Source organism: Syngnathus floridae, chromosome 19 (genome assembly GCF_059516105.1).
Source record: "Syngnathus floridae isolate MCC-2025c chromosome 19, RoL_Sflo_1.0, whole genome shotgun sequence".
NCBI classification, from domain to species: Eukaryota; Metazoa; Chordata; class Actinopteri; order Syngnathiformes; family Syngnathidae; genus Syngnathus; species Syngnathus floridae.
The window spans coordinates 2,322,819-2,336,521 of NC_142431.1; the positions used below are offsets into that span (position 1 = coordinate 2,322,819).

General features: G+C 47.1%; 1 protein-coding gene across 1 annotated transcript; it reads right to left on the reverse strand.

The window, feature by feature from the left end:
• Positions 1-12,057: 12,057 nt before the first annotated feature.
• mrpl19 (mitochondrial ribosomal protein L19) lies at positions 12,058-13,565 on the reverse strand. Its single transcript, XM_088362333.1, has 6 exons — positions 13,426-13,565; positions 13,140-13,248; positions 12,917-13,035; positions 12,710-12,844; positions 12,464-12,645; positions 12,058-12,390 (listed from the first exon to the last, which is right to left on the reverse strand). Exons 1-6 carry the CDS (start codon positions 13,502-13,504, stop codon positions 12,157-12,159), a joined length of 858 nt encoding a protein of 285 aa, XP_088218459.1. The 5' UTR covers positions 13,505-13,565; the 3' UTR covers positions 12,058-12,156.
• Between the last annotated feature and the right edge of the window lie 138 nt (positions 13,566-13,703).

The following is a 13,703-nucleotide window of genomic DNA, read 5'->3' on the forward strand; positions in this document are numbered from 1 at the left end:
TATAAGAAGCTTGTAATTTATGCGGCAGTAAATGTCCCGCTCATCCAATCCAACATTTTTTTGATTGCATGAAGACATCTTTCCTGTCTTCTAGGCATAAAATGAAATGAGGACTTCATAAACCTGCACCCCGATGAAATTTCCCTCATGGATTGAAATGCTAATGCTAATTAGCGATTTAGATGACTACTTTTGAGAAGATAGCATACGCTTCTCAGCAAAATTTCAGGAAATTCTAAGGAATGACTTGGAGGACCATAAAATGTTATTTATAAAGGCAGAAGCTTAACCTCGGAACAGATTCATCCTCCATTATGTCCCACAGGAAGCAAATCTAAGCTTAGCTTCTTTCTTCCCACCATCATCATCACCATCACCATCGCTCGCTTCCTCAAAGACACCAGTCATCCATCCAGCTCGTACATTCATACCCATTTCCTGATTCGGATTCCAGCCGAGAGTTGCCTCTCCATACATCCTCCTAACCAAACCCACATTTTCAAAACATCCCGCTCGTTCACAACGCCGGCCAAAAAACGGCAGCGGCTCGTTTTCCGTCAGGCTCGCCGTCGTTGATGCTCTCTCCAGCGTAAAAAAGAATGCGACGGTTCTTCGGGGTCGCGACACTAATGGCACGGACAGATGTTTAGATGCGAGCGAGCCGACCCCCCCCCCCCCCCCCTGCTCGGAGGCCCCTGGCGGCAAGCAATCAGTTTGATGTGGAGGAACACAGAAGTGTACTGTACAGTCGCAGGAACATGAGTCGGGGAAGAAGGATCGAGATGAAGCCGTGGATAAGGGGGCAAATTAGCACGAGGGAGGTCGAAAAAGAAAAGATACTCAGAGGGATGGGAAGTTTATTTTCCAGCCACAGTAGGGCAAATCGGAGAGAGGGAAGGTGCGATAGATATGAGTCATGCTGGCAAGAGCCAAAGGGGGAAACAGCTGAGAGGTTTTTTGGAGGTGCGCCTTTGGCTCCGCTTGCACTTTTATTTTGGCTCAAGTAAGGTGATCCTCGCCATTAAAAAGCTGCACACGGTCCGACTCGACTCCCCCCTTCTCACCCTCCACGCCGTCTGTCGCTGCCAATTTTTCTTTTTTCTCTCGCTCTCTCTTTTGTCGTGTGAGTGTTTCCACATGTGGCGAGCCAGCGCTACTAGTTTGGCTTGTAACACCGACTCAACACAAAGCCCTCCTTATAGCGAGCCAAGAGCAAACAGGAAAGCGGCCATGATTACCTCATAATGCTTCACTTTTAACTTAAAAGACTGCGTCGGGGGGGAAAAAAAAGGAAAGCGGCGGCCATGTTCCGTGTGTGTACTAAAGCCTTGGCAAATATTTATTATGTAGCACAATAGGCCTGCTATGTTGTACCTTAAAAATTGAATAAATATAAGATACTACTTGGAAAAAATATTGAAACAATTGGCCATTAAGCATTTAGGAAATAGAGAACAATGATAAATGACTTTTAAATTTTATTTTAAACCAAATGTAGCTTTACAGGGAAAAAAAGGACACTGCATGCTAGTTAGCACACGTGGCTAGCGCCACCGTGCTAGTTGTCTCGTCTTTTGACTGGAGGCTATAAATTTTGCTCTCCGAGTGTCTGACAGGTGTAAGTTCAGCATTTATGACGAGACGTGTCGCAGCATCAGAGACCAGAAAAAGTGGGCGGGGGGGTTGCGGAGGGCAATTAGCGTGTACACCCGGGTGTCATGTTTACGTTGGCGCTGTTCTGAGCTGGAGCCGATAAACAGCCGCGTCTACCGCACAGTCATCGGACACCGGAATGAAAACTGATTGTGTTCCCGTAGCAGACAAAAGCCAGATGTCAGTATGTGTGGGTCTCAAATGAATTGAACAATGTTTACCAACTTAAAACCACAATCGTGCCTGTTTGGATTTTCAAGAGAGAAAATCATAATATTGTAATTGTTAATAATTTCCCACTGTGACCTTTGTTTTGCCAAGTCCGAGAGTGTAAAAGACACACAAGTGTGTCACCGGCACAGTTGGGGGGGGGGGGCAGCGTAGCCTGAGAATACGAAAGGCTAATCCTGCAGGAATGCTCCAGGAATGTGAAAGTTGAGTCAGGGATCGAACGAGAGAGAGGATGGATTGAGAATGAAGAGACTAGAGAGAGCACAAGGGGGAGGGGGGAGCAGTTTCAATGAATATGGATTTGTTTCTGAAGACCTTAGATCTTGCAGATAGATATTTTTTTCCTCCCGCTGTGCAAACACCTCATATGACCACAAAGCACGCAATCGGCTTGTAACAATGGACATCGTTGCCACTCGAGGCCTTTCGGGATAAGCCCGGGCTTGTCCTCACTTGAAACCTGAAGCATGCTTATGAATTGAATCTTTAAAAAAAAAAAAAAAATGAATGTGGTGGCACTGTATTTGTATTTCTTCAGTTTACCTGCAGGACAGGTGTTCATACAAGGAGGAGCTTTTTTTTGTTTTCTTCTGCTGGCTCTTGTGTAACAGCGCTTACGGTTAAAAATTTCGGTTAAACTAAGACGCGTTGGGGGGGTAGGTTTAATTGGTGTCAAGCGGGCCTCGGAGACCGGGGACGCTAAGTGAGACAGGAAAGCTTTTATTAGGGGACTTCCTGCCGACTGCACGACTCTCTCCGTGCCCCGGTCTGTCCCATTGTCTGAGGCCACATCCCTGCCTCCAAAAATCTCTCAGCACCGCGCAAGTTTTCCATCCTCTCACACTCGGCGTCTGCTGCTTTTAAAAGCTTCATCGCTCATCTTTGCTTTTCTTTCTTCTTCTCCACCCCGTCGTATTGTCTCCGCGTCCGACGCGTGTCCTTGAGCGAGCGAGGGAATTTGTTTCGTGTTCAATCCCAATGTCAACAAGCGCTGTAGAAAAATGGTGACTGTCAATTTTCTCCCTTTCCCTAAAAGAGCACATATGTTTATTTTTAGAAATATCCGTATTACACGATGATCTACAGCCTTTAACCTTCATGATGACTTGATATATGGTTTCAAATCCACATCCTGGCACCCAGACAGGGAATACGGCTTTTTACTGTTGTCTTGATGACAATTGAGCTTTCACCCGGCGGGACTTTTTTTTTTATGACCTCTTTTTATGATCAGGAAGTTATGTTTCCATCCACACGCCGCTTATTCTTTGTGTTATTTTTAAGTCGTTCTGCTTCTGAGGATGTGCCCGTCAAAATTTGGCAAAGGTCCATGAATAGGAGAAACTTGTGAGTTAAAAAATAGGGGTGGTTCAGAATATTCTTAGACTAATTAAATTAAAATATTCAATCAAATGGTTATTTAAAAATAATTTGTTCCGTTCACCAAATCACATTGACTATGACTTTCCTGGAATGTTTTTGCCTCTTGCTGGGAGTGAACCACAATGCGTTGTCCTGATTCACATGTAATTGGATGTTTCATCTCGGTTTAAGATAATTAGTACTTGTAGATGAGAGGCAAAGAGGGGGGAGGCTTTCAAAATTGGGCCCACCGCCCAGCACAGCATGCCACACTCCAAGCTTCATCCAGCTTCTCTTCAAACAACCTGGAAGTCTTTCTCCAACCACCCAGACAAATTAAAGTAATAAACAACAAGTCCGACCTCCAAGTCCCTCTTAAATACTCACCAGACTTTACCTCCCAAGGGGAAAACCAACAAGCCGAGGTCCCGGGGTCCCGTTGCCCCCGACGACTGAGCCTTAATCAGCCCGGCCGGCCGCTGACCGTCTGTTTCCAACTTTGTTTGTTTGTTTGTTTCCCTAAACACGGCAGGAGATTATCAGGGTAAAAGGGGGAATAAAAAAAAACTTCAATTACATGTGGTTTAGTCCATTGTAGGCTCACGGTGGATTTGATAGCGGGGAGATAAGTGTGAGTGGGCTGTAATGACCTACGGGAAAGTTGAGTGTACTTCGTTTAATTGTCTCCTTACTGAAAATCGCAACTCATAATGGCGCTCGTAATTGCATCCGTTTTTTCTCTCCTTAAGAGCTTTTTGAAAAATAGCAATCAAGGAGGAGGTGCAAGGTACAAGGGGGCCTCACGGGTAGCCGTCAAGAACTTTTTTTTTTTTTGGAAGGACTTTAAAACTTCTCATATTGGCTTGAAGTTTTTTGGTGCCTGTTACCTCGTGGCTCATATAGCACGCTGTAGGTTTGCTGACATTCTGTGATGTTTACACAACAGCGTTTCTAACCGAAAGTGCCGCGGCGGCCGTTAGTTTACGCAACAACTGCGTGTTGGAGCTTGAAAACACAAATATTTAAACACCGGCTCGAAAGTGGTGATAAAAATCACAATGTTAAAATTGCGTTATGGATAAGAAGTTGTAGAAATTGTGCTAAACTTTTCAAATTATTTTTAGATTATGTGAAGACACTGTTATGCTAGCGCTATGCTAACGGCGGTGGGCCAAACTAGCTTGAAAAGATGTTACGTAATTGTGAATAACAGTCCAGTAAGAATTAAAAGGCCTCTCACGGGGACTTCATACTTCACTTGTGTCTGCGAGGGGTTGAGTGTAAAAAAAAAAGGTACATTTAGCTCTCATTAACATGTGCAGGTAGAAAACTTCAACTCCCTTCCAAGGCCAACATCAATGGGAAGGTGCGGAATTTGTCGAGGTAATAACTCGCAGCCTATACCGTCGCTTCACGTAGAAGCGCTAACCCCAAACTTGGCGAGGATGGCGGGCTATCAATCACAACTCGTCTTTTATCTGCTTTAAGCTAAGAAGCAAAACAGATAAACACTCGGCGAAGCGCACATCCAAGGTCAATCCTCCCCCTCGCGTGACACCCGAGCCACGCTCGGAGATCCGACAGATGCGGAGGTGAGCCGGGACGAAAGCGAGGCGACGCGCCAGACGCGTTTCAAGAGGCATGAGCTCAAACGTAAATGTTTAAGTTTGCGGATGTGAGCGGGGAGCTTACCTCCCACAACCCGGCCGCAGTAGATCAATCACGCTGATATCAGACAGTCACGGGAGGAATGTCAACAGCGCTCACCTCTAACCCCACGTGTGAAGGCGTTACCCCCCTCCTGCCCCGCTCCTCCTCGCCGTGACCTCCCCGCAGCCTCGCACTAATGGAGATTTTATGGACGGACTTGTTCTTTATAGAGACCGTCGGGCTGACTGGACAGCTCTGGGAGCCAGATGTGCCGCCATGGACAAAATAGGCCAATTACACGGAGACAAGGGGGGAAGAAGAAAAAAAAAAAAAAAGCGCCGGCTCGGTTTCCACCAGCACAGGCGCGGATGTGTCCATTAAGCTAAGCTGCTTTTCCGCAGCATGACAGCAACCCCTCGCTCACCTTTTGCCATTTGTTAGTACAGCGAGGTGGAAAGCTAATGCTAACTTAGCTTTGAGTTCAACAGTACTTGTAGTACTGAAAGTTCGAATATCAAAATGCCCTGTTAGCATTCCTTGCTACTTGAAAAAAAAAAAGGGAAGTGTGAGGAGTCTTATTTGGTCTTTAAAAAAAAGCAGTGGGGAGGGGGGTGTCAAAGTGTGTGAGAGCGAAAGGAATGATGAGGCAAGAAATACACCGAGTGGAAGCACAGAGAGATAAAAGGATGGAGACGGAGAAGAGAGATCAAGTGTCAAGTCCACTGTGGTCCGTTTTTTTTTCCCGGAGACAGCTGCAGCCTCAACTGACAAATCCAGAGGGGCCCCCTTCCTCTGTGTAGGCACGGGGAAAGCACCGCGAATTTTTTCCAACGTCTCGGTTCTCTGCTCCTGAGGGAACCCTTTGCCCCCTCACGGCCACTTCCGGGCCTCTACCGATACCCCCCTGTCCCCCCCCTGCACGGCTTTGCCCCCCGGCGGGCCTGTCACATAAAAGGTAAATCCCGAAGATCCAGGGAGCAAAGGAATTCTCGCCACTTCTTTCCGTATAGTCACTCGTAACGATTTGTATTTATGTGAGCACGCTGGGCGAGGCAAGTGTGAACAGCGGTGATATACTGTCATGGGCATGATAATATAGCCATGTCATTAGGGCTGGATGTCGCTAACGTGTCCGGGGCTTTCGAGCCGGCTCGGTTCAAAGGAGGCCATGGCTTGCCGCTGGGCTCGTAAAAAAAATATAAGTCAGCCCAGCGCCGTTGAGAAAGAACAAACGGCAGGCGGGCTTGCGGATATTAGCGCAGCGATCAGGTAAGTATGTGCTTTGAGAAAGGTAGAAAGGTTTTGATGTCGGGGAATGGCGGGCAGCAGGGGAGCGCATCAGAACGAAGTTCAAGCTTCTGCGTTTGATACCCGACAGCTGTAGCCCATTTCCCACTCGTACCTGACCCAATCGGATTATATATTCCCCTCACTAAGCGCCAACGTTTGAGCTTTGATTTACTTTGGGTGTGATTTTACTGTTGACCACTAGATGGCAGGAGATTATGTAGTTTGACTGTAAATTTGAAAGCCAGGCTAAAAATTCTGACTGCAGCACGTGAAAATATTGCTGGAAGTCTTCCCAGAAGCTGTTATCGTCTCAAACCGAGCTATCATCACCGTCACGTAAAAAAGCTTCAATAAATTGATTTCCTCCCTGCGAGAAGGCGCGTGTCCGCTCTCCGACGTCCCCCCGGTGTCTTCGCACCTCGCTGTCATCAGTGCACTCGATTCACGAGGAGTGGAAGCATCAGTCGGGTCCGCCGGGGCCCGGGTTGCGCGGTCAATGAAATATGGGAGCTGTCGTATTAGGAAGTCCATTGAAGTTAATGAGGGCCGGTGTTCCCGGAGCAACATCTGCAGCTGGTTACTAGCCTACATCGCCCTCCCCCCCTCCCTCCCCCAAGCCGGACACTTCTGTGAAAACTACGGCGGGGAACCGGAGTAACTTATTGGGAAACTGGACCTCGGGTATTGAGTGGTGCCGGCCAGCCGTTGGCGACGCAGGCCGGCAACGGTTCTCAGGTCGCGACCTTTGGGTAATGATGTCTGGGTGGTACATCGAGTAATAGATACCGCGTTGTTATCAGGCGGGGGGGGGGGGCTATCAGCTGGCTAAGCTGCAGTAAAACCACGGAAATCAGCTTATCCAAATTCGCTCACGTCTTTTGATATCGATCCGGCAATGGAGATTCTTTCAAGATGGATGATATTTCCCCGCGTTCGGCATTTCCTCAAGATCAGCCGGTAACGTGGGACTACAAAAAGGTCTAAAAATGGGGATTGGTGTAGAAAATGGGGGTCGAAGACAGACCGCAAATCTGTTGGCTTTGAGGCGGCGTGAAAGGCGTAACATTTGTGGAATGTTGAAGTCGTAAGGAATGGGCCTTCTTCGTATTAGCCACCTTCAAGTTAGCCGCGACATGGACTGCAATCACAGACGTCAAACACAAAAGTTTGGGTTCCAAATGGGGTTGGGGGGGGGGACACAACAGGGTCAAAAGTTTAATGATGGTGTGGAAGATAGCAACAGGGCTTGCGTATTGACACCGCTCACAGGTTTTTGAAAGGACCCTGCTTTGAATGCCCGACATCATCCGTCGACCCGATTCAAAGGGTGTCGACTCGCATTTTTATTTGGCGGTCTCGCTCCTTTTGCGTTAATTAGTTTCAAGTTTCCAGAATGGGGGGAAAAAAAGTGTAGACATCATCAACTAAAACCATTCTTCAGACCGCTCACTTAACCTTTGGCAAATCCAAAAAATAAACCCCCTGGTCAGCTGTCGCGCTGAGACAATGCCATCATTTGTCACCTACAGTTGGCCACGGCCAGGACCGTATCATCCGTCTTCCCGTGCGCATTCTAAGTGTGTGTCCGGTGTGTGTTTCACGCCATTTGTCAATAGTTCAGAGTGCATCTTTGCTCATTCGTCTTGTGCGAGTGTCCTAAGAGTGCATTCTTTGTGTCCACTCAGGTCATCCGTGGCCACGGTGTGTAATGGATGAGCTCCCCCTTTTTCTTGACTGGACAATTGAATGCAAATGAGCTAAGACCTCACTTTTAATATGACGTTATGGCTTGAAACATATTTTTGGCCACTAAATAAGGTCAACCTCAGCAAACAGTCATCTGAGGAGACTTGAGATGATTCACGTAGGTGCTTGCTGGCCTTCTTGACCCTCAGTCATTGCAGCGGAGTTCGCCCTATCCGATCCCGTTGCCTCCCACTGTGACAAGTTTCCAACGGACTGTTTGCCCCCGAACCTTTGAGTGCCCTCTCAGCACTTCTAAGCTAAACTGTTCTTGAGACTTGATGGGGCCCATGCTTTGAAAAGCTCTGCGGTGTGGCAAGGAGGCGAAAGATTGCACCAATTTGCCAGTAATATGTCGGGAGAAAGCATTTTAGTTTGGTATGATGATTGTGGAGTTTGTGTGCCTGTATGAGACAAATAAATAGAATTTAAATAGTCCAATAATTTGTTCATCATTTGTGTAGTTGCCTGTCTTGGCCACCGGGGAAAGTAGAGCGCTCTTGAGAGTGTCGTGATATTGTCTGTCTACGTGAATTGCGCCACCATTTGTGTTCATGCTAATTGTTAGTCCATCAGTGGTTGAAGCTACCGACAACTTGCATCTTAAAAGTTTGCAAGTTGGGTCACCGTTGTCTTTTTAATGCCTGGACACAAAAAAGGTGTGCAGGAAATGAATGCAAAGTCTAGTTAGTGTTCTTCGGCTGTGATGTGTGTGTGTAGTCATTAGCAAACTCCAGCCTTGTGTTCCCAGTATGAGCTTTCCCTTCACTCGTAGGTTCTCAGATAAATGAGGTTAATAAAGTGGAGCATTTTACTGCCAGCATCCTCCCCCCCCCCTCCCTCCCTGTTATGCTTTCACCTTCATGCCTCCACATCCGCTTTCATCTCAGCTGCGACTCTTTCTTCCTCTTTTCCTCACCTCTCTTTTTTTTTTTCTTTTATTATTGTCATCGGCGCAGGGCGAAAGCTCTGGGATTTCCTCCTTCCATTTCCCAGAGCAGATCTGCAATTACAGCTCGGGACAGAGGAGGACCAGCTGTGCAGGGGCCTAGCACGTTAAGATTAGGGCGCCCCCCAGAGGGATGCGGGCGCAACTGCGCCTGGATATCACGCTGGGATCAAAGCCGACGGAATAGTTTCCGAGCTCACGGCTGCTTTGCAAAAGTGCCCCGACAAGGTCACGATGACCAAACAGAAGCAAGCGCCCCCTCGTAGCACCTCGTGTGCTGTGTTATGACCTGTCCCGAGCGTGAAAACATCAAAACACAAGCTGTGGCCGGGGGAACATGCTGTGTGCGATCCTCTGGAAATGTGAAGAATGCGCCCGACAACCTTGGTGCTGTTATCTGGAGCAATAGCAGATGCACGGAAAAGGGGAGGATTATGATTTGGCCAGAACGAGCGGAGGACATATTCAGACAGCTGCCGCAGGAATTCTGTTAAGGCTGCACAGTGTTATTTTGCAAAGTGGCACAATGGCGATGATTTTGGCACACATACACACACTGACTCATTTCTGATTGCAACGCTCACTGCCTCAGGCATAAAATAGTGCGTCAAAAAATAAATGTTCTGGCTTCGTTGTTCATTTGCCCATTCTTGCATGCTGCATAGTGCCGCCTTTGTTTGCACGAGGACATTTAATATAGAGAAAAAAAAAATTTCAACTGGATTACTGGTCCAGACAAAGACTTAAAGAACAAATTTGGCCTTAGGTCCAGTCACAGTGTTTCTACGATCATATGACCGAGGGCCACTCTGATGTTGAATGGACCAAGCTGTACAATCCTTTTTTTTTTTTTTTTTAAACGATACTACAGGAATTTGTCTCAAAACACCACCAGCAATGTTTGAGGCACACTCGTGAGAAGCTTGCAGCTTGTACAGTTCCGCCGTTCCCAAAAGTATTTCAGGAAGTCAGTGATGTGGAATGGGACTGAATGAGGTTTTTTTTTTTTTTTTGTGGGATGTGGAAATATTTAGCACGTTGAAAATCCATTACCAATGGATTTCAAATAGGAGCGATGATGTGAATTTGGCTTGTTGGGAATGGATGATGGCATTTTTTGGGGGGGGAATAGTAGTGGCGGATTTTTGGTCTGTGGAGGATTCTTGGAAAGTTTGAAAATTTTCCTTTGAATTTGCATATGTTGAAAGTGGAATGATGAATGAATTGTATGCAAGTCGATGCATGTCAGTAATTAACGGGAGGAAAAATAGGAACGTGCTTTCACACAGTGCAGATAATGAAACGGGCTTAACTCTGACATCTCCTGCTTGACACGAACAAGGACATAGGAGTCCATTGAAACATCTCGCCCCTTGATGCTTTGTCAAGTGTGAGAAATTCACTCGACGTCACGCCGAGATAAACTATCAGTTATGTAAGTGCCAGGAATTAGACAAGACCAGGGTTTCCAGTTTCGTCTGTCAATCAAAAGAGCGCTCGGCTCATTTGCAAAGGCGTTGACGGCTTTCTTCCACGCGTTGCCCCTGAACGGAAGCGCACCTCTCAAACGCGCCGCTTGATTGACATCCCTCCCCCGTGACGCTTAAAGGCTGCTCGGGACCCCCACAAGGGCCTGCCAGACCCCTACCGCACAGGACGCCATTAATAAAACCGCATCAGCTGCCGTACGCCAACAGCTGCCCGCCTCTGTCGGGTCGTGCGTAAAGCGAGCGCATCGCCCAAAAAAAAAAGCCGGAGTGATGGCGGCAGGAGCCCAGGAACGGACGCAGAGGCGCAGACCGCCCGTGTCATTTGGCGTGAAGCATATGGTGAAACTCAAGTGTGTAATTTAGCCCGGACTACGGGTGGCCCCCCGTGTAAGCGTACACGTACGCACACGCGCTCATCAGATCATCTACAGACACGGTGACAGGATGTAATTTACCTCCGGCCTACGGGGTGAAAGAAGATCCTGTTGCGCTTGTTTACATTATGCATGTAAATGCGGGGAATTTTTTTTTTTTTTTGCAGTAAAATTATTTGCTTTGAATAAAAACTGTCAACGGTTATTGTGAAGAAAAACGTGTCATCACGTTTGCTGATTTGGAGGAAAAACTGCGATGAGACAAAACCTGCATGCCCCGCCCACTGATCCCACAGAGTGTGAATGGAGAGTATCTGGTTTCCTAACAAGACAGGCCTGGCCAGACATTTACTGTTTGAGGTGTCTGTCTGCGAAGGTTGATATGATGTATGCATGTGTTGTGGGGCTTTAACTTCTCTCCAGGTGCAATAAAGTCAACCCGATGAGTTGAGATGTTTCTGACGCTCTCTCACATGCACACACGGGAACCTTCCTTGAAGTTGTTACTGTGGGGCTTCAAACTGGTTTGCTTATAAAGACTTGGCAGCATGCGGCAGGAGAAATAACCCGCTTCTTCGCCTCTGCACGTATAGAGGCGGGCAGGGGGAGGGCATGCTAGGTGGCGGAATAATAACATGCTGGTTGATTTACTGTACACAAAAGTTTTAGCTGCAGGTCCGGGACGTTGATGATTTAAATGATTTTGTTTTTTGTGGAGTTACGCAGGCTTGACAGGTGCATAGTTTGGGGCCAAACAAGCGGCTGTGTACGATGATGGCGAAAAGTTGTTTTGGGACGTTAACCGTCACAAGCGATGATCAGCCTCTTCTATCTGTGTGGTCCGTTGCGAGTCTGGTAAACATCTGCTCCTCGCCTATTAAAGGCCATTTTCCCTACGTGTCATCCTGTAATATGGAGAAATTAGAGTGCAAGGGGACTCGTCGAGTGTTTATATACACACACGTTGGCCAAGAGCAGACGTAACCTAAGGAGTCGTAAGTGTTTTTATACCAGGCGAGTGACGCGTTGACATACCTTCCCAATACCGCAACTTTCCATCCACAACAGTAAAACAACTACTGGGTGTCCCAGGTTGACACAGGGTGAAATACTTTGAATCTGTAACTTGCACTCAAAGGTTTCTTTGAGGGCTTTTGCGCTATGAAAGCACTAAGCTGACTTTTGTTGATTCAACAGCAAAATTCTGGCAGGGCTCCATGCAAAGACAGAGGCTCAGTTATGCAACGGCTGACTGGTTTAAGAAGGGAAACAGCGCTCCCTAGAGTCAGGAGGAGTCAAAATACACACGTGGACGTTTTGCTATTTGTGGCCTTTATTATACAGCATCTGAAAATGTAAAGCATTAAGAGACTTTAAGCAAAAAAAACTAATCTTAGTCCAGTTTTTTGAGTCTTCAGGTGCTTTTCAACTTGCTCATCTCCTGCTGTATTTCGCTGGAGATCTGCTCCTCGATCTTGGAGGTGTCGTACTCCCGCAGCATGTCGTACTCCTGCCAAGGCTTTGCCCACTTCTGCGCTTCCTCCATCTTTTCCGGCGACAGGTACAGGTCGAAGCGGATGCCCCGGATGTCGAACTTGGGCCGCTCCCAGCGTTTGGACCATGGCTTCGGGCGCATTTTCACTTTAAGCTGGAGGGCACAAAATGTAAATGTCACTGTAATCCTATTGTAGTAATTGTTTAGATCTTCATGTCTCACTAACCGTGTTTACCGGCACCTCTCCAGTTGGAGAGATGGGCACAGGCTTCATTTCCGGATCCACGGTGCTGTACTCGGGCAGGGCGTCTCTCAGGTACATCAGGTTGTCATCCAGCCGCTTCTCCAGCTTCAGCACCTGGATCTCCTGTATGCGCGGGTTGTACAGTTCGTAGCAGATCTCCACACCTGGAAAACCGCCAGTTAGCTGTCACTTGTGTTTTGAAGGCTAATTGCAGATAAATGGGCTCACCTTGACCGTTTACGATGTTCCTCAAGACAAATGTTGCTCCGAGACCCTTGCCTCCCCTCTGGATGCATATGCCAACAAAGCGATTTGATTTGCCACTGGCGTTGGGGTCAGCCATGGTCACGGCAAGGATGCTGCCTGGAAAATCAGAACAACTCAGTGTTGTATTGACGTTAACGTGCGGCATGGCTGCTGATGCCAGTGACTTACCCACGTAGAATTCAGGAAGGTTGATCACGGATCTCCTACGGATCATGTCTTTTCTTTCTATGTGAAATTTCAACGGGTTTATCCTCTGACGTGGGGGGATGAATTCTGGACTCAAGAACCTATTAGAAAATGACATGTCAAGGTTTGCATTCAAACAAAATATTACTTTCCTCTTGAGAGATTCATAATTAGTACAAAAACGTGTCTTGGATTTTGATCATACTTCCGCAGAGCTGCCACATTCTGCGTTTTGTCAATAATGACAGGCTTGGACGGAGGGGTGAATTTTGGTGGACCCGCAGCCAGATGACACGCAGATGTGGACAAGAAGCCTGAAAACAAAACAAATCCCGATTATCTAACCACAGCATTAGAATCGTGAGGTTAAACTTGTGGCGTTGACTACCACGAGTCCGCTAAATAGCAACGTTAGCTTATAGTTAGCTCGGACGGATGCACAAAGTCTACTGTTAAGCAATAAAGCTGGCGAAACAAAAGTGGGAACTTACGTTCATCCCGGAGCTGTAAGTTTCTTAACAACTTTGCAGGAAATAGACATTTTTCCAGCCTTTTGACGGAGGCTGCCATCTTTGACCTTCTGTTGTCATATGCTTGTACGACGGAAGCCTCACTGGGCCACAAGAAACGTGGTTGAAGTGCAATGTGGCCAAATGTCCACAAGGTGGCGGCACATACGTTAAAATGGCTGTAGAAATTGTTTAAATGCACTTTTGTAGAAAAACTGATTTGTAGTAAAATGTTGTATTGTGGTGGTTGTCCGTGAATA

Excerpts from the sequence above, each read along its gene's own strand:
- mrpl19 (XM_088362333.1), bottom strand. The coding sequence starts at position 13,504 with ATGGCAGCCTCCGTCAAAAGGCTGGAAAAATGTCTATTTCCTGCAAAG. Across the intron at positions 13,249-13,425 it reads CTTACAGCTCCGGGATGAAC|GCTTCTTGTCCACATCTGCG; the intron begins GTAAGTTCCCAC and ends TTTTGTTTTCAG. Across the intron at positions 12,646-12,709 it reads GAACATCGTAAACGGTCAAG|GTGTGGAGATCTGCTACGAA; the intron begins GTGAGCCCATTT and ends GCGGTTTTCCAG.